Below are 19,633 nucleotides of genomic sequence, written 5' to 3'. Positions count from 1 at the left end.
CTCTTTCCTTTACTGTCCAGTCTGAAATTCTGACACCAAAAAGCCCCCCAAGATTCCTTGAGCCAAAGGCATCTGTCTTCTCTGAGCCAACTCCAGGGTCTCAGGGGCCGTGGCAATGGGGAAAGAGCTGGTTTCTGGGACTTGTAGCAGCACCAAGCACCTGCTCTGGGGCTGGTCAGAGGGCTAGGGACCTTCATACATTAGGTCTTGAAGTCCCAAGTGACCCAAGATAAAAGAACATCAAGTTATTGCCATTAGACAGTTGAGGAAACCGAGGCCCCAAGAGGTCAAATAACTTTTCCAAGGCCAGCCAGCTCACAAGCATAGGAGCTAGGATTTGAACCTGGCTTCCTCTGTACACTCATTTGTGAGCGAGAGAGTGGACAAATGCACTGCAGGAGGGTTGATTCGCCTGGGGATAGCCACCCAGAGGTGGGAGGGAACAGTAAGTTCCTTGTGAAGCCTTGTCCTGGTTGTGTGACCCTGGGTGAGTAACCCAGCTTCTCTGAGCCTCACTTTCTTCATTGTGGAAAAAGCCCTATCTCTTGGGGCCATTAGGAAGATCCAGGGACAGAGGATATTCAAACCACCTCATGGGGAGATGCTGAGAAGCTGAACAATCTCATCCTTAAACGTCACCGGCCCCGCACAGAGGACCAGCTGCCAGAGCCTGAGGGATTTTACTGCAGGGACAAAATGATCCACAGCTCCCGGGGTCCCCTTCTTCGGAGACCCACAGGCAGCCAGGACCAGAGGAACCTTATACCACCACTGCGGCCAACCCTCACTCCCATTTACCAGATGAGGAAACTGAGGCTCACAGACAGGAAGGGACTTGCCCAAGATCTCGCAGTCAGTTGGGGGCAGAGCCAGGACTAGATCCTGTTACCCAATTCAGAAAAGCTCATGGCATAACCTTCACTGTGACTTCATGGCTGGAGACTCAGCGGAGTTTGAGCTGGGGCCTGGGGGCTGACTGGGAGCCGTGGAGAGGGCAGGGAGCTCACGCTGGCTGGGCACCCAGGGGTGCCAAGTGCTGTTCCAGGCCCTTCATACTTAGATCGTTTCAGTGAGCCCAGGAAGTGGATTCTACCATGGTGCCCATTTTACACACCAGGAAACTGAGTCAAAGCCCGAGAGTGACCTGCCCAGGGTCACACGGCTAGAGTGCTTTCACCCAGAGTCTGTGTGTCTTCTTTCTTCACCCCCAGGGCTGCAGGCCTGGCCCTGACCCCAGCATGGAGTGGAGGAGGGGTATGGGGGGGCAGGTGAAAGGGGGCTCAGCGCCGGGCATCACCTGACCACCACCCAAGCTTCCAGGGAAAAGAAGGTGGACTCACAGAACACAGAGACCACAGGGCATGCATGGCTGTGACTTGGGGACCAGGGAGGATTGATAGGCCAGGTGGGGCACGGACCACTGCTGGATTCGGGGGCGTGGTCCTCCAGGCAATGGGGAGCCACCGAGGGGCTTCACCAGGCAGGGGTTACATGATCAGCTTTGCATTTGGAAAAGGCCCTCTTGGCCACTGGGTGGAAAAGTCTTGGAGAAGGGTCAGAGGGGAAGCTGGGAGACAGAGCCACCAGTGAGAGAGGTGGGTGGTTGGAGGAGATGGGGGAGCCGAGAGGTGTCCCAGGTGGGATGCAAGGGGACAGAGGGCGTGTATGAGCAGTGGGGAGGCTTGAGCCAGCAGGACACAGTGGGGGAATAACTCGCCCGGTGGCAGGAGTATGGGGCGAGCGGGAGGTGCGAGGCCAGGCCCGAAAGCTCAGCAGCGCCTCTGGTACGTCCACTAGGGAGGCTGCACGTCATCCTGTCCATGGGAATCTGGGCTGGATTTGCCAGTTTACAAAGGAAGGTGAAAACCAAGTACTGGCCCCTCTGACCTAAATTAACCAACTGTGTTCTTCCTTCCCAGAGACAAGCCCCCACAGAGCTGAGCCCCCTGCTGGTGGCTGAGTTCCAGCACCTTCTCAGGACAGGCTGGAACATGCCCTCCCTGCCTGCCAGGCTGGCCCTGTCACTACAGAGCCCCAGCGATGTGCTCATCTCTGTTCTAGAAGCTGGTGTAGTGCCACAGTCCCCAACATTTTTGGCACCATGTCTTCTTTCATGGAAGACAATTTTTCCACGGAATGCGCGAGGCAGGGTCGCAGGGGAGGGGGACGGGGCGGGTGCTGGTCCAGGCGGTCCTCAGCTCTCTCGCTTATCTGATCTGGTCCACTGGCACCTGCCTCCGGCCCCAGCAAACCCCACCACCCCCAGCCCCAGAGCTCTCTTGACTTTTATCTCTGTGCCAGAGATCTCAGGCTACCTGTTTTCCCCAACTCTGCTCTCCCCGGCTGTCCCCACCCTCCACTGTCAAGGGCTCAGGGAGGCGTATTTTCCCCTCCCTGTCACAGGGGTGCAAGCACTGTAGTAGGATCCCCTCTGGGGGCTTGTCCAGAGCCGAGTAACTCCATATGGAAGACAAAGACGGTGGGATGCAGGCCCGGCTACACACCTGGCAGGTCCAACACAAAATGAAAATGCAGGGACCCTTGTTCAAACGTTAAGAATTTCAGGATGCGGCATCTGAGCATTAAAGCAAGTGCAGGACCCACCTGAGTGTGTGCCTGCCTAGATGGCTCACCCAGGAGCCGGCCCTGCTCTCTGACCCAACCCCTCAGAGTCCTGGGAAGGTAAACCTTGTCTGGTCCATTCTGTCTGTCCTTCCACAAGGTTGTCCAGGACAACCGAATCCACTCGGGGCCACCAGGGGCCAGTCTCTCCGGGCTGCTGAGCGCAATTGGCCCTACCTTGGTCTCTGCTGGTCCCACCATCTTGCACCAGAGAACTCACCTCCCATCTCCCTGCACGGGGAAGGCCCCCGGGCAATGAGCTTGGCATGTCCCAGCCCTGCCCCTCCTCTAAAAGAAAGGGAAAACTGAGGCTCACCCAGGGGAAGCAATTGGTCTAAGATCCTTGAGCAAGTGGGCCCTCCAGCCCAGCTGCAACAAGCAGAGACAGGACACAGGGAGCGCCAGCACAGTCCTGGTGAGACTGGCCTTCTGCAGGAGATGCCTTCCCCGATTCTGCACCTGCCTTCCCGCTCAGGGCTAGAGCCAGCCCTCCCTCAGCACCAGGAGGCATCTGGTGATTGATGATGAGCGTGCAGGTAAGGGCCGACGCGGAGAGGGGCACTGGCGCCATAGGGGGAGATGGGAGATGGGAAATGTAGCGGGGCAGAAATCAGTTTTCCAGGCTTCCTACCCAGGTTTCTCTGCCCTCTCCTCGCTGCCGTCCTCCTGCCCGAGCTGGGGTCCCTGAGGCAACTGGAGCCAGGGCCAGTGTCCCAGGGAGACATATCAGTAGAGGGAGCCCAGCCCACCTGGTGACCCTGCGGGACAGGCCCCTTAGCTGCTGTGAGCCTCAGCTTCCCCCGCAGGCACCCTGGGGCTAGAATAATAGCCACCTCCTCCCATGAGCATCAAATGAGGTCACACATGTGTGACATTTCGTCCGGGGACCAGCACACAGTAGGCCCTTGATAGATGGTAGCAGTGATCCATCCTCCTAGGGCCTCTGCGTGAAGTTCAATTCAGGTCGACTCAAAACAGATATATCGTGTCTAAGGCAATGTGTAGACTGCGCTGTGCATAAGACACTCTCCTAAGACAACGGGGAGACCCAGAAAGAACTGGACGTGGCCCCCTGCCCTCCGTAGGCTCGTGATCATGGGAAAGATCAGATAAAATCTCTCTGGGGAGTGAGAGACACTTTCAGGCTAGATCAGAAAGGTTTCCTGGGGGAGCAGGCACTGGAGCTGGCCTGGAGGTCTTAGACATGTGGACGTGGGAAGGAAAAGCAGTCCAGGAAGAGGGAGCAGCTGGAGCAAAGGCCCTGAGGTGGAAATGCCCAGGGAGTGCTTGGTGACCAGGGGCGGGAAGCAGATGGGACAAGAAGCAAAGTACTGGGCTATGAAGCCAGCAAGGAAGGTGGGAGGAGGCCACACAGAGCCTTGGATGCTGTGCTATGGAGTTGGGGGGCTGTCCTGAGAGGGGTGGGGCCACCGAGCATCAGTGAGAGGGGGCCGATGCTTCCCATTCACCCCACATACTTCTACATACCTGTGCGTCAGGTGACAGCCCTGCCACCACATCCAACATGAGGGCAGGCCTCCAGGTGGCACTGCCCTCTCCCCCCGCACACACGTGGTGTCAAGGCCCTCCACTACTCGCCCCAGCCCCTCTTCCACCCTGTTTTTGCTCACGCCAGCCCTCTGCATCTCCCTGCTGGAAGGCCACCTGCTCCCTGGCACACCTTCTGCACCTCCCCACCCCGTGGCAGCCTCTCTTCCCTCTGGGAGTCCTCGGCACTCATCCCGGCGCTGGTTGCTGCCTCCCTGGCTGAATCAGTGGGCAGCTCTGCCAGGCAGAGACTGGCTGGAGGCTGGCTTTCAGGCTCACAGGATGTGCCTGAAAAGGGGGTGGGCTTGGTGATGCGTGTCTCCCCAGCCTCCGAGCGCCCCGCCCACGCGCAGAACTCACACGGTGGGGATGTACTCTCCCGGGAAGGCGTTGGTGGTGTAGCTGATGAGCAGGCAGGTCTTGCCCACGGCTCTGAAAGACAGGAAGTTCGAGAGGACAGTGGTCATGGGCCCTGCCGGAGACTCAGGGAGGTTTCTCAGCACCTGCCCAGTCCCCTAGCCCAGCCCTCAGAGAAGACCCCTCTGGGCGTCAGTGTCCCCGTCTGAGAATCCCTGTATCAGCGTTCTCACACCTAAGAGTCATCTGGGGTGTTTGTTAAAGGACAGACTTCAAGGTCCTACCCCAGAGATTCTGAATCAGGGGTGTGGGCTGGATCTGGGAATTCGTATTGTAACAGGCTTCCCCAGGTGACAATGATGTGAGACAGAGGGTTAAGAGCAGGGGGTGCCCAGGAAGCCCCTGGGCTCTGCCATCACTCCCCTGGGATCCAGATCCCAGCTTCATCACCTACCCAGTGGTAGCACGATCTTAGGCAAGTCACTTAACCTCCCTATGCCTCAGTTTCCCCATCCAGAAAATAGGGTTAAGATGAGGTCATCTCATAGGGTGGACCGAGAGGTAAATTAGACGAAGTCGGTAAAAGAACTGAGCACAGTCCTGGCATAGTGTAGCAGCAGCAAATACTGGGGAAAGCCTCACCCTCCCCTTTCCCTTCCACCTCACCATGGCTGTTAAGAGCATGGAGTTTAGTAATCAGAGAGACCAGGATTCAAATCCCATGAGGTCTTGGGCAAATGACAACTTCTTTGAGCTTCAGTTTTCCCAGCTGTAAAATGGGCCTAATATTAGGGTTGGTGGGAGGATAAAAGAGAGGAGGGTGACTAAGCCCAGGGCCTGCACATAGTAAGTACTAAGTTAGTAGTGATCGCCATCACTCGTGCAGTCTTCGCCCTCAGTCCGCTGGGCTGGGAGGGGGCAGGGGGCACAGATAGCCCTGGGCCTTCCCCTGCCCAACTTGGTTTCATCACTTCCTGCTCCGAGGGGACCGGCTGCCCTCTTCTCACCACCCCCTTCCCCGGGCCTGCCAACAAGGTAACTCTAAGTGACTGGAACATTGCCCTTGGCTTCCGCCCTCCCCTCCTCAGATCAGATATAAAGCAGAAGTGAACAGGGCTGGACAGGTGGGCAGATAACGTGCATCAGAATCAGCGGAGGGCTGCCTGATAAACCAGCCCAACCCAGGCCAGGAAATTCGAGTCTCTTAAGGCCTCAGGCTGCCCCTCAGTAGGATGGGAGGGTTGGATAAGAGGCCCGCCCAGCCAGGCCAGCGGGAATGTGTCGGGGTTGGACCTACAGAAAACCTCAGGCGGTACCTGCGGGCTGGACCCTAAGACAGTGCTGCTGGCAGGCACGAGAGATGGGCACATCAAAGCTGTCATTTTACAGATGAGGAAACTGAGGCCCATAGGGGGGACATGACAACCTAAGGTCACTGAGATGTAACAGCTGAGAAGGCGCCTCGGCTCAGCCTGGCCCATACTGACCCCCAGTCACGCCCCTCCCCCTTCCTCCTCCTCCCGCAGCTCTGTCTCTAACGCCCCTCCCCTCTCTGCTCCTCACCCCCGGGCCCCCCCGCGCAACCTCCCCAGCCACACAGGCTGCGGCTCGGGAGGCCGGCTTCACTGAACACACTTACGTGCAGGACAACCAGTCAAAATATCTCAAGGGACCCCACATCAACCCTGAGGGCATGGGCCTCTTTCCAGATGGCCAAGCTGAGGTTCAGGGAGGCGCTGTGACTTGCCCAAGGCCACACAGCAGCGCAAGCCAGTGACTAGAGCCCAGGTCAGCCTGGGGACCCACCTCCCCCCACCCCGAGCCGGCATCCACAGAATTGAAGCCTGAGGGCCCATGGGAGACCAGCCTCAGCTCTCAGGGTGCAGGCGAGGGGCCCCAGGCACCCCCAACCCTAGTCCTGTACTCTCCACCCAGGCAGCTTCCGGGGTGAGGTGGGCAGAGAGAGTGGAGCTGTCCTCAGACCACCCCGGGGGTTCCCTCTGGGCCCTGGGAGAAGAAGGGAGCCGTTCCTCCGGCGGCCTCCCAGGGACCCCCCCATCTGCAGGGCAGGGGGCTTCCCCAGGGGCGCCAGGACAGGGAGGGTCAGGGCTACCCCGGGACGGAGCTGTCAGCAAGTCCAGCCGGGTACCTACCCATCTCCCACCACCACACACTTTATGGCCTGCATCGTGTCCGAGGCCTGGAGGGCGGTGGTGCTGACAGCTCAGGGCCCGGAGCGCTTCTGCAGACACGGGGGTATGGAGAGCTGGAGAGGCGCCCTGCGCAAGGAGCAGCAGTGGTGGGACAGGAGGCAGGAGGAAGCGGAAGGGGAACTTACCCAAGCTGCTGCCCCCACGGCCGTTTGCAGGAGGCGGAGCGTGCGGTCTGGCCGAACGGCTCAGGGTGGGGTGGCCCTCAGGGGCTGGGCTGGCTCCCCTGCCACCCCTGCCGGCATACCTGTTCCGGGACACCAGCAGGAGACCTGCGGACCCTCTGGGCTGGAGACTCACTTCCATGGGCAGGGCCAGAGCTGTTCTCCAAGAACCTGAGGCTCCTAAGAATGTAGTTCACCTCGGTTCTGGTCAATAAGCATTTAATGAGCACCTACTGTGTGCCAGGCACAGGATCGGTTACTGATGAGTCTAGGATGTGAGCGGGAAGATACGGCTTCATCACAGGTGTCCATAAAACAAGGCAGGAAGTGATGGGGCCACGGAGGATTGACAGGGAGGGGACCTCAGAGTTACGCAGAGGGCGAGCTAGGGCCTTCGAGGTGGCCTTGAAGCTGGCACTTGAAAGCTAGTGTCAGAGACAAGGCTCTCCAGAGGGGAAGACATGGATGCTCCCCAAGCGGGGGCCATTGTGGGACCCCCTGGGTGTGAAACGATGGGAGAGATATGGGGGGGGTATGATGGGGCAGGAAGGGAGGTGGGGATCAGCTGACAGAGAAGGGGAAACGTCAAGGGAAGTGATGGGCAGTGCCCCACGCCAGCCAGGCCCTGTGCTGGAGGCAGCCCTGGGGGACCGGGCACCCTGGCTCAGGAGCCGTGGCCCGTTTGAACGATGCTGAAACAGAAGGTCTTAGAAGCCAGTTGATTCACTAGGATCACCCAGCCTGAACTCAAACCCAGGGCCAGGTGACTCCAAACTCTTCTGTCACCCCGGCTGCTGTCTGGGGTACAAAGCCTGAGTTCTGCAGTGGGTGGGGAGGGCGAGTGCACCCCTCAGCCTCGAGGAGCCTCGGGATCAGAGCAGCAGTGGATCTCCGCAGCGGGCTTCACGTTCACTCTTCTCTGCCACCGCTCCCCATGCCCGGCACCCCTCCCGCTGCAGGGACAAGGGGCAGGAGGGGATGGGCAAAGCCACTCGTCACCCACCCCGGGTGGGTCACTCAGGCCAAACTGGGAAACCAGCCAGAGAATTTGGAGCGCCAGGTGCTGGGCAGCCAGCGCCACTCCCACTCTATCCGCCCCACCTCCCCCCCACCCCACCCCTGTCACTCCAGCACCTGGATCTGAACCTTCCCAGACCTTCCACACAAGTTACAGGGTTCCCAAAGACAGCTTCTGCCGAAAAGGAAATGCTGCTCCAAAATCTTGGCCAGCCAATGAGTAAAACCTGCCAACCAACTTTGACGTCTTCACTCTGTGCTTTGCATGGGCTGAACTGAAACAGTGGAAAGCACTTCGAGGTGCCCAGCCGGGGTCAGGAAGGCCAAGCGTCCCCCCATGACCCACCCTGGGCACCTCACAGACCACCTAAGGACTTTGTTCCGGCTACTCCCCCAAATCCACATTCTTTTCCCAAGCACAGCAATCCCGATCCCATAGGAAAGCGTCTGTGTTAATCTCACAAAAACAATGTACTAAGTGCAATGTGTGATCCTGGACTGGATCCTGGAACAAGAAAAAAAAAAAATTAATGGAAAAAGTAGTAAAATACAAGACAAACCTGAAATTAGATAATACTATCGTACCCAGGTTAATTTCTTAGTTTCGACAAATGCACTGTGGCTATGTAAATGCTTTGAACGTAAGGGGAAACTGGGTGAAGGATATGGTGAATTCTCTTACTGTCCTTGCAATTTTTCCGTACATCTAAAATTATTCCAAAATAAAATGTTTATTTAAAAAAGAAGAGGGCTTCCCTGGTGGCGCAGTAGTTGAGAGTCCGCCTGCCGATGCAGGAGACACTGGTTCGTGCCCCGGTCCGGGAGGATCCCACATGTCGCGGAGCGGCTGGGCCCATGAGCCATGGCCGCTGAGCCTGCGCGTCCGGAGCCTGTGCTCCACAACAGGAGAGGCCGCAACAGTGAGAGGCCCGCGTACCGCAAAAAAAAAAAAAAAAGAAGAAAAGAGAAAAGAATAATGCACGTCTTTGGGAAGACACAGCCAATGAGCATGGTCACGTGACTCGGAAAGAGCTATATGTACTGGGTTTTATCCCCCATTTGTCCCCTGGGGTGGAGCTTCCTTGTGCAGTAAACAACCTACTCAACCATACATGGCCATGACAGCACTAAAATTGCACCTGCCCTCCATCCTGAGAAAGCCGCTTCTCCAGGACAACCCAAGCAAAATTCTCCCGAAATTAGGTCCACTCGACTCCCTCCTTCATTCCACGTGCACCCATTATACACCACTTGAATACCTGGCTCTGGGCTTGGTACTGCTGTGGATACAAAACAAGGAAGACAAGAAGTTGCCCCTGAAGAACTTGTGACCTGTAATGAGAGTGACTCAGGGACCTTGAGATGGCCCCGATCTGCCGGTGGCTCTGGGGCTGTGAGGATAGGCCAGTGTTGGCAGGGGAACAAGATAGGGAGTGAGGCAGCCTGGACCACAGCCACCAGGTGTCTGCGAGGCTAGAAGGGCAGTGGCAGTCTCTGCGTGCTTCCAGCGCAGCGACCACTGCTCTAAGCCCAGGCTGGTGGTGGCTCTATTGTTCCCCCACTTTACAGATGAGGCCCAGAGAAGTTCATGAACCTGCCCCAGATGACGTGGCACACTTGTAACCGCTACACTGGAAGTGAACGTAGGTCTCCTTGTCCAATACTCTCATTTTACAGATGGGGAAACAAACTGAGGCTCTTGTGCATGAGACCAAGGCCAAGATGCAGCAGCCCCGGCCTCCTGTCCAGGCCTCTTCACCTTTTCTTTTTCTTTTTCTTTTTTGTTTTTAAATATCTATATTGAGACATAGTTAGCATATAATAAATGAATCCATTTAAAGTGTACAATTCCATTCATTTTCAGAGATACATACACCCATGCAATCTCCACCACAGTCAAGATGCCAAACATCAGAGAACATTCTCATTTCCGTGTAAGGTTTCCTCGCACCCCTGCGCAGTCCATCTCCCGACCCCCTGCACCCTCACATAGAAGCTCTGAGCTGCTTTCTGTCATTACAGATTACTTTGCATTTTCTAGCATTTCACATAAATGGAATCACGGTATTCAGCCTGTTGCACAAGGTTTCGTTCACACGGCATGTTTTTGAGATCCATCCGTGTGCTGTTGCATGAGCCGTGGTCCATCCCCTTTCATTAGTGAGCAGCGTTCCATCCAGGGATGTGTCACACTTTGGTTATTCATTCAGTCAGTCCTCTTTTAACCACACTTTGCAAACTCACTGAATCACAGAAGCACGGGGCCTCTGGGCATGCGTAGAGGGATCATAAAGGCCATCTTCATCCAACCCCGCCTCTGCACTTCTGGTATCCATTGCTTGGTTCACTGCCCACTAAGCAGCCCCGTTCACATACCTCCGGTGACGGGGAAGTCATTCCCTTAGGAGAGAGTCTTTTTCACCCTTGGGCAGCCGGGCCTGTTAGAAAACCCTTCCTCATTTTCAACCCAATCCACCCCCTAGATTGTGCCCACAGAGGTCCTAGGACTTATCCAGGGGCTGCTCAGATCAGTCACCTCCCTCCTGCCCACCACAGGCCTTAGGGTTCCCAAAGTACAGCCTCCACCCAGCGGTGTGCTGGTAAATGTTTAACCTATAGCCCCAGTTCAGTTATCTCTGCTTGTGTGTAACACTGCATGATATGACTATATCAGAATGCACTTATTTTCTCCGGAAGTGGGACAGCAGAGCTGTAGGGCACCTACATCTTTCACCCTAATACAGAGTGAGAAGTCATTTTTCAGGGGTCCTCATGGTACACACCTTCGGCCACATTTGGCCTTGTAAGACTTTATACTTTTTGCCAACCTATGGGTGTGAATTGGCATCTCACTGCAGTTTTAATTTATATTAACTTGTTTCTGGTGATGTTGTGCATCTTTGCAGGTATTTATTGGACGCTGGTGTTTCCTGTTCCATAAATTATCTTTTCGTATCTCTTGTCCACTTCTCTACTTTCTGATACTTATTTGGAGTTCTTTGTATATTCTGATTTTCTGTTTTTTTCTTTAATATATTATCCCATTGCTTCTATTTATTTATTTTTGGCTGCGTTGGGTCTTCGTTGCTGCGTGCAGGCTTTCTCTAGCTGCAGCGAGCAGGGCCTACTGTTTGTTGCGGTGCGCAGGCTTCTCATTGCGGTGGCTTCTCTTGTTGCAGAGCACAGGCTCTAGGCACACGGGCTCCAGTAGTTGTGACATGTGGGCTCAGTAATTATGGCTCACAGGCTCTAGAGTGCAGGCTCAGTAGTTGTGGTGCACGGGCTTTGTAGTTCTGCAGCCCGTGGGATCTTCCCGGACCAGGGATCAAACCCATGTCCCCTGCATTGGCAGGCAGATTCTTAACCACTGTGCCACCAGGGAAGCCCCTCTATGTTCTGATTTCCAAACCTAAATTTGCTATATGCATTACAAATCTTTTTTTTCCAGTCTTTGGGATGTCTTTTAATCAACTGTGACTTTTATTGCACAAATTTTCACTTGGATGTGAAATTTAAATTTCTTCCCTAGAGACTTGTGCTTGTGGGTTGAGCCTTGCTTACAAAGTCCTTCCCTGCTCCCAATTTCATAAAGACGTTCTACGCATTTTCTTCTAAAACTTCTAAACTTTTGTTTCCCACATTCAGGTCCTTACACACTTGGGATGGATTTTAGTGTGTGGTAAGATAGGATTTCTTCAATTTTCCTGAGATTAAGGATTTAATTTCGTCATCTCCATGACCAGTTGTTCCAGCACCATTTATTGAGGAGAGCTGCCTGCCTTGTCCCCAGTGAGCTGCAGCCAAGCTGTCTCATGGCAAGTATGTCTGTATGTGTGTGAGTCTGTTCTTGGGCTATTTGTCCACCCTGGAGTCAGCATCACCCTGCTTTAATTACTGAAATTCTGTCAGGTCTTTATATCCAGCAGGGCAAACTCCTCTCTTGAACTTTTTCAAAATTGTTATAATTGTCACTGACCATTTGCTGTTTCATAGAAATTTTAGAATCAGCTTGTCAAGTTCCAAGAAAAACTATGCCAGCATTTTGATTAGAATTTTATTCAATTTATAGAGGAATTTGGGGGAGAATTGACATCTTTGTAACATTCAATCTTCCTACCCATTAACATGTCATATTTCTTCTTTACAGCTTTCAATAAAGTTTTATAATTTCCCCCAGAAAGGTCATGCACTTTTTTTTTCATTAGGTTTATTCATTGATACCTTATTACTTTCAGTGTCATTGTAACTAAAACTTTTTAAAATTGCATTTTCTGTTTGTTGCTTATATGTAGGAGAGTGTCAAATGTTTCAGATTGAATTTATGTATATGGAAACTTGGATGGAAATTCTTATTATAATTTATCTAGAGTTTACCTAATAGAGAGCTACTAACAAGTCTAAGACCGTCTTTGTAGATGGTCTTATCTGTGGAAAATGACAGTTTTATTTCTTCCTTCCCAATTCCTTAGGTTGAATAGAATCATTGATGGCAGGCGTCTTTGCTTATTTCTGATTTTTAAAAGAATGCTTCTGGTGTTTCACCCCTGAGGCTCTTGGCAGATATTACTATCGTACATTATTATCAGTTAAAGAAGGTCCCCTGCTATTCTTAGTAATAACGGTTTTGTTTTGATCATATGTGTTTAATTTTATTGAGGGCTTTTTTTTCCTGTATCTGTGGAGATGATGCGGATAACATTAATACACACTTACCCGTGAATTCTTGCATAAACCTAACTTAGTCGCTCTGGGGAATACTGCTGGCTCCCAACAGCCATTCTTCTTTTTAAGAACAGAGCTCCAAGACTTGTTAGCCAGCCCCAGGCTCACCCAGCTGAAGACCACAGCTCTCAGTGTCCCCGGTAGCAAGGTGTGGCCCCGTGATTACGTCTAGGGGAGAAAGGGTATGTGTGGAAGTGGTGAGTGCAACTTGCGTTACCATCTCCTTGAAGGCTATGCCACATGTCCTGTGCATCTTTCTTCCCTCCTCACTGGCCAGGAAGTAGAAACACCGGGGCAATCCTGGATGTGTGGGGGATGATCGATCAGAACCACTCACCTCTGGATGTCAGTGGTTGTTTTCTTTATGCCACTGTGTTTCGGGGTCATTTTGTTATAGCAGCTTAAACTATACCCTAACAAATGCAGTCACGATGATTGTCTTTTATAGGTTGCTGGCTTCATACTGCCGATGTTGGTGGGGGTGGTCCCCAAGTTCATTGGTGAGGTTGGCCAGTAATTTTCCTTTTTCACATTGTCTTTGTCTTTTTTGTGTGTGTGAGGGGGGCGGTGTCAAAGTTAAACTAGTTTCATGAAGCGAATTGGTGATATTATCTTTTTTTCTATTTTTAGAGAAGTTTGGATAATGTTGAATTATCTCTTCCTTGAATATTTTGTAATATTTGTAAAGCCATCTGGGCCTGATTTGGGACAATGTGGGAGGAGGGAGTGGTAGATTTAAAAATACTAATTCAATTTCTTTAATGGATATAGGATTATTTGGGATTTATATTATTTCTTGAGTCATCTTTTATCTATCTTTCTAGAAATATTTAATATATTTTTCTATTTTGCTTGGGTTTTCAAATTCACTGATATAAAGCTATTCATAGTATTACTTTATATCATTTTAATCTCCACTTCTCAATTTCTGTTATATCCCTTCTTTTCATGTTAATATTATTTTTGCCTCCAACCTTTGCTCTTAATTCCTCCCCAAATTTGTTAATTTTATTAGTATTTTCAAAGAACCAACTTTTGGCCTTGTATATTCTTTCTACTATACAATTTTTTCCACTTAATTTCTGGTCTTATCTTTTTTTCCTTTGGGTTTATTCTACTGTTCTTATTTTACTTCTCAGTTTTGAATGCTTAGTTCATCAATTTTCAGCCTTGTTTTGTTCCTCATATAAGCTCTTGAGCCTATAAATTTTCCTCAAATACTACTTTAGCTGCAACCTATAGTTTTTTTTTTTAATTGTGGTAAAATATACATAACATTTACCACAACTTACAATTTTGATAGGTAATTTTTTATTGTGCTTTAGTTCTAAGTATCTTAAGATTTTCCTTATTATTTTTTTTGATCAATGAGTTATTTGAAAGTGTGTTATTAATCTTCAAATGCTGGGGAAAGGGATTTTGTTCTGTTTTGTTTTGTCTTCCTAATGGTATTATGGTCAAAGAACATGGACTGTATCACACTGATTTGCTTAAATTTGTTGAGGCTTGCTTTATGTATGACCTAGTATGAGGTTCTCTTTTCATAAATGTGTAGACAGTCAGTGTTCTATATGTGTCTAATGAATCAGAGATGTTAACTGTGCTGCTTAAATCTTTTATATCATCACAAATCATTGCTTTCATTTGTCTCGCTTGATCTATCAGCTCTTGAGAAAGATATGTTAACTCTCCCACTATGATGGTGAATCTGTCAATTCTCCTTGAAATTCTATCACTTTTATTTTATTTTATTTTTGCTTTATAAATCTTTAGGCTATATCATCAAATGCTTACAACTTTAAAATTATTAAATCTTCATAAAAATTTTAACCTTTTATTAAAATAGCAGCCAACATTTTCTAAGTCTTTACTGTATTCTGGCACAGATCTGGCACTCAGTAAATTGTTATAGAAATAAGAATTTTTTAATTAAATTTTAAATTAAAAAAGAAAGAAAACCCATGGGGTGGGGGTGGCCTGGGTGTCTCTGGCAGGCCCCCTGGAGGCAGCACTGAGAACTGGTCTGGGTGGAGGCTCACTCAGCCTTGGTCAGCCCCAGGCTCAGCATCACAACAGGGAGGTGTCAGAAGAGGGGTGGCCAGGGACTTCCCTGGTGGTCCAGTGGCTAGGACTCTGCGCTTCCACTGCAAGGGGCACAAGTTCAATCCCTGGTCGGGGAACTAAGATCCCGCATGCCACGGGGCGTGGCCAAAAACTAAATTTAAAAAATAAAAAGAAGAAGGGAGTGGCCAGCTCCAGACAGTCCCCAGTGACTGGAGTCTGGTCCCCAGCCTGGCATGGTCCTCCCAGAATTTCAGGGGTCAAATTCCTCAGGGGCTGGTTCAAACAGACGCTTTCCCCACCCCTGGGCCCCAAAGCAGCTCCTCTGCCAACCGCCTCAAGCTACTCTTCAGTCACCTCCCCCCTTCCTGCTGGAGGAGTCAAGTTCAGGCCCTCCATGAGGGCAAGTCCAGGGCACAGGGAGGGGATTTTCTCCCAGGAGATTCTCCATGAAGCCCTAGATCAGGAGTGCGGGCCCCTTTCTTCATCGGGGCTCTCCTTCTGCCCCTGGATCAGGTTCTGTGTCCCAGACACACCCAGAGACCAAGCACAGCCAGGCTGCTATTGCTTCCCAGCCCTCAGAGCCCGGGAGCCCTCCCTGCATTCCCCCCAGGCCACCCTCCGAACGATGGATTAGGGAGAGCAGCTTCTCCCGGTGCCCATGCTGGTGCACCCTCCTCTTCCTCACACCCCTGCTCATCAGGACGCTGTCTTGGCCTTTCTCTTACACCCCCTGGGGCCCCACGCCATGGGTTCCATCGCTGTTCCCATAGTATGGCTCCTGGGTCTCGCTCCACTGCCTGCCGGAGATACCCCACCCCCACCCCAGATGCCCCACTGGTCCCTCCAACTCAACAGTCTTCCCCATCTCCCATCCCAGTGCAACACAACCATCCCAGTCCCCTAAACGGGGGCCTAGACAGCATTGTTTTTAAGCTTTTAAAGTTTTTCACTATTTTAATATTTTCATATTACCTTTGAATGAGTAATACATTCACATGTTCCAAAAGGCACACAAGAACTGACCATGACAAATCATGAATAAGCCTATCTTCCAGCCCAGCCAACCAGTCCCCTCCTAGGAGGCCACCTCTGTTGCCATTTTCTTGTGTGTCCTTCCAGAGATATCCCAGCAGAAAAAAAGCGTTCTTTTTTTTTTTTTTAATTTGACCCTGGTGTGAAATACACTTTTTTCTTTTTTTTAAATTAAGGATACTTTAATTAATTTATTTATTTATTTATTTTTGGCTGTGTTGGGTCTTCGATTCTGTGCGAGGGCTTTCTCTAGTTGCGGCGAGCGGGGGCCACTCTTCATCGCGGTGCGCGGGCCTCTCACTATCGCGGCCTCGCTTGTTGCGGAGCACAGGCTCCAGACGCGCAGGCTCAGTAGTTGTGGCTCACAGGCCTAGTTGCTCCGTGGCATGTGGGATCTTCCCCGACCAGGACTCCAACCCGTGTCCCCTGCATTAGCAGGCGGATTCTCAACCACTGCGCCACCAGGGAAGCCCATAAAAGCGTTCTTTATTTCCTTTATCTCACCCCAAAAGGAAGCACACGATGCCTGGTTTCCCGTACATTGCTGGTTTCCATTTACTATTTACCTTCAAGTTTGTTCCGTGTTTGCTTATAAAGGGCTTCCTCATTCATTTTTGCAGCTGAACAGAATTCCATTGTTTCGGCATGCTGGAAGTGATCTGATTAGTTCCTACTGAAGGATGGCTGGGGTTTCCCCCCACCTGTTGCTCCTCCAACTGTGCTGCCGTGTATAACAATGTGCGTACACCGTTTTGCCAGGTGCTAGTGTCTGGAGGCTGCTGGGTGATAGAGTGTGTCATTTGTGTCAAATCCCCTCCTCGGGGGACTGTGCCCATCCGTCCTCCCACCAGCAATGAATGAAAGCTTGTTTCTCCACGTTCTCATCAACAGTCTTTTAGGTGACTTTCTTATGTTTGATATTCCAAGGAGCCAAAAAGGATATAGCAATGGCATCTTAATTTGCATTTCTTTTTATCCGAGTGAGCATTTTTTCAGAGCGTTGAAAGCCATTTGCATTTCCCTTTTCTGTGAACTGTGTTTTCATACCCTTTGCCCATTTTCTTATTCCGGGTTGGTCTTTTTCATTGATTTCCATTTTAGGGAAATTAGCTCTTTGTCACATGAGTTACAACCATGTTTCCCCAGATTGTCACTATGTTACTTATAGTGGCTTGAGCCACACAGACTTCTTCATATTCTTGTCATTCAGTCCATCCAGTCTTTTCTTGTCTGGCTTCTAGGTTCTTTGTAATTCTTAGAAAGGCCTTTGCTACCCTAAAATTGCATTCCTAGAACCTTCTTCTATGATTTCTTCTTGCTGCCATTGTCTAGCTTTTTTTTTGCTTTTTTTTTTGGCTGCATTTGGTCTTCGTTGCTGTGTGCGGGTTTTCTCTAGTTGTGGTGAGCAGGGGTTACTCTTCATTGTGGTGCACAGGCTTCTCATTGCAGTGGCTTCTCTTGCTGTGGAGCACAGGCTCTAGGCGTGCGGGCTTCAGTAGTTGTGGCACGCAGGCTCAGTAGTTGTGGCTCGCGGACTCTAGAGCACAGGCTCAGTAGTTGTGGCGCACGGGCTTAGTTGCTCCAAGGCAAGTGGGATCTTCCCAGACCAGGGCTCAAACCCGTGTCCCCTGCATTGACAAGGCGGATTCTTAACAACTGTGCCACCAGGTAAGGCCTTGTCTAGGTTTTTATGCTTGATTATCCTGCTGCACCATGTGAGGTATGGATCCTACCTTACGTTTTTCCAGATGGCTACCCCTTGACCAACGTCATCTACCCCAAGAGTGTATTTTCTCCCCGCTGACCGAAAGCGGCCTTCATCTCATGCCATGTTCGCCTGTGTGTTTAGTTAGCCTTGGACCGGGCAGCAGCCCTGGGCTTTCCCTCCTCTCAGCCCCAGCATCCAGGACCTGGGGTCCTCCCTCCTGAACAGTTCCTGAATCCACCTCCCTCTCTCACTGTTCACCTCGCAGCTTGGCTCAGAACTCAGAATTTCTCCCCAGGAGTGTTCAGATATGTCAGTGTCAGTGCTGGGGGGAGTCTTCCAACATCTCGATGGAACCCTGTTTTCCCCGGCAAAGGCCCACTCCCATCTGTTTAGGGCAGGAGAGCCTCCATGCTGGTCCCCACGCACCTTCCTCCTCTATCACTGCCAGGCCAGATCCGCTGAGGTCTTCCACTACCCATTCAGTGCGGTCTTACACCCGCCATTCTTTCTGCCAAAAACCTGTGCTCCTCTTCCTGCCTGGCCAGATCCTATTTCTCCCCAAGACTCCACAGTGAGTGTCCCCCCTGGACCCCAAGCTCCCACCACTCACCTCCCCCTCGTCAGCACAGCCCCCTACACTTACCATGGACAGATAGGAGCAGAGACACCCAGCCAGCCTGCCTGTCGGCCTTCAGGCACCCACACGAGCTGCACAGCACAAGCCAAGGTACAGACAGGCCTTTGCTCCAGAGGACAGAGGCCAGGAGTCTTGCGGCAGCTTCTCCACTCCATCCAATGCGTGCCCCCGTCTCCTTTTGACTCTCAAAATCCCTTCCCTCCCACATGGACCCCCAGGCCATTTCAGCCCTCTGCTCTTGCCTATCTCCTGTCCTCCAGCTCTGCCCGTTCCCATGGGTGTCCTGGGTGGGCCAGAGGCTCTGACACTAAACAGGAAAGGGGAGGGGAAGACACCTTCAACAGGGCCTGGCCTGGGGGGTGGGGAGGATGCTCCCTGCCCGCAGGTCTCCAGTGCCACCAGGCTGACATGCGCTGCTCAACACATATTTAATAACCCATCCTGGGTGCTGGGCCCTGGGACATGCAGTGGACAAAACAAGTCCCTGCCCGGGAGAGCTCACAGCCGGCAGGGACACAGACTGTAAACAAGATAATAAATATAAAGATAAAACCAGTGATGAAAGTGCTGTGAAAAAATAATAAAAGGGGCCGGGGAGAAGAGAATGGCACAGAAGGGAAGAGGCAGACTTGTGAGAGCTCTCTCCCCCGGGGAAGAGCACTGCAGGAGGGAGCTGCCAAGGGCAAAGGTGAGGAGGAGCTCGGAGTGTTCTCAGGGGCAGCAAGAAGGTCTATGGGGCTTGAAAGAAGCGCACCAGGCAGAGTGGCCCGCAGGCCTGGAGGCGCCAGGAGCTGCTGTGCATTCAATCTGTGAGCAGGGAAACCGCGGGATCCGCATCTAGATGGCGCCCTCTGGTGGCCATGTGAGGAATAGACCGTAGTGGGACGAGGGCAGAAGTTGGAGAGCCGGTCGTCACTGAGGTGTCCAAGCAAGAGGGGATGGAGGCTTGGACCACCTTGGTGGTGGTGGAGAATGTGCAAACTGGCTGGACCCAGGATATATTCCGTGGAGTCTACAGGATTTGCTGATGGAGTCAAGGAGGGTGCCAATCTCATTCTTAGCAACTCGGCAGGTGGAAGTGCCGTTTAACCAAGAGGGGGTGACTGTAGGAGGAGACGGTTTGCACCATCAGGAATTGAGGCTTCCATTCTGCACATTTTGATTGAGAAGCCTGTTGGACAATGGGATGTCAAGTGTGGGGCTGGATGATGTGTCTGGAGCAAGGAAAGAATCCAGACTAGAGACATAAGCGTGGAGTTGTCCAGATGCAGATGGTATTTAAAAGCAGGAGGTCCTCCAGGGAAGGGGCACTGCTCCAACAGGCAGGACCGAGCCGGAGCCCTGCAGCCTCCACGGGCTGCCTGCTTCTCTGCCTCGAGCTGCATGACCCGAGGAACTAAGAGAGGGACAGGAGGCAAGGAAACCCTTTCCTACCACACACTTGTCACTGAGTATGAAATATCTAGGGGGCATATCTGTCCCCCTTCTGGGCTTTTCAGGCCCTGCCCTCACCCAGCTCCGGGGCACTCACTTTGGCCCCCTGCCCAGGCCC

General features: G+C 51.9%; 1 protein-coding gene across 1 annotated transcript in view; it reads right to left on the bottom strand.

Moving 5' to 3' along the window:
- Positions 1–6,855, bottom strand: part of RAC2 (Rac family small GTPase 2) — a 15,154-nt gene extending 8,299 nt beyond the window's left edge. Inside the window, exons 1-2 of the mRNA XM_007454062.1 lie at positions 6,681–6,855; positions 4,531–4,602 (exon numbers count right to left, since the gene is read on the bottom strand). Of these exons, the coding sequence (XP_007454124.1) occupies positions 4,531–4,602; positions 6,681–6,715 (107 nt within the window). The 5' untranslated portion in view covers positions 6,716–6,855. The remainder of the gene's footprint in view (positions 1–4,530; positions 4,603–6,680) is intronic.
- Positions 6,856–19,633: the final 12,778 nt, after the last annotated feature.

This window comes from Lipotes vexillifer, unplaced genomic scaffold (assembly GCF_000442215.2).
Source record: "Lipotes vexillifer unplaced genomic scaffold, Lipotes_vexillifer_v1.1 scaffold382, whole genome shotgun sequence".
Lineage (NCBI taxonomy): Eukaryota > Metazoa > Chordata > Mammalia > Artiodactyla > Lipotidae > Lipotes > Lipotes vexillifer.
This window is presented reverse-complemented; position numbering and strand designations above follow the sequence as displayed.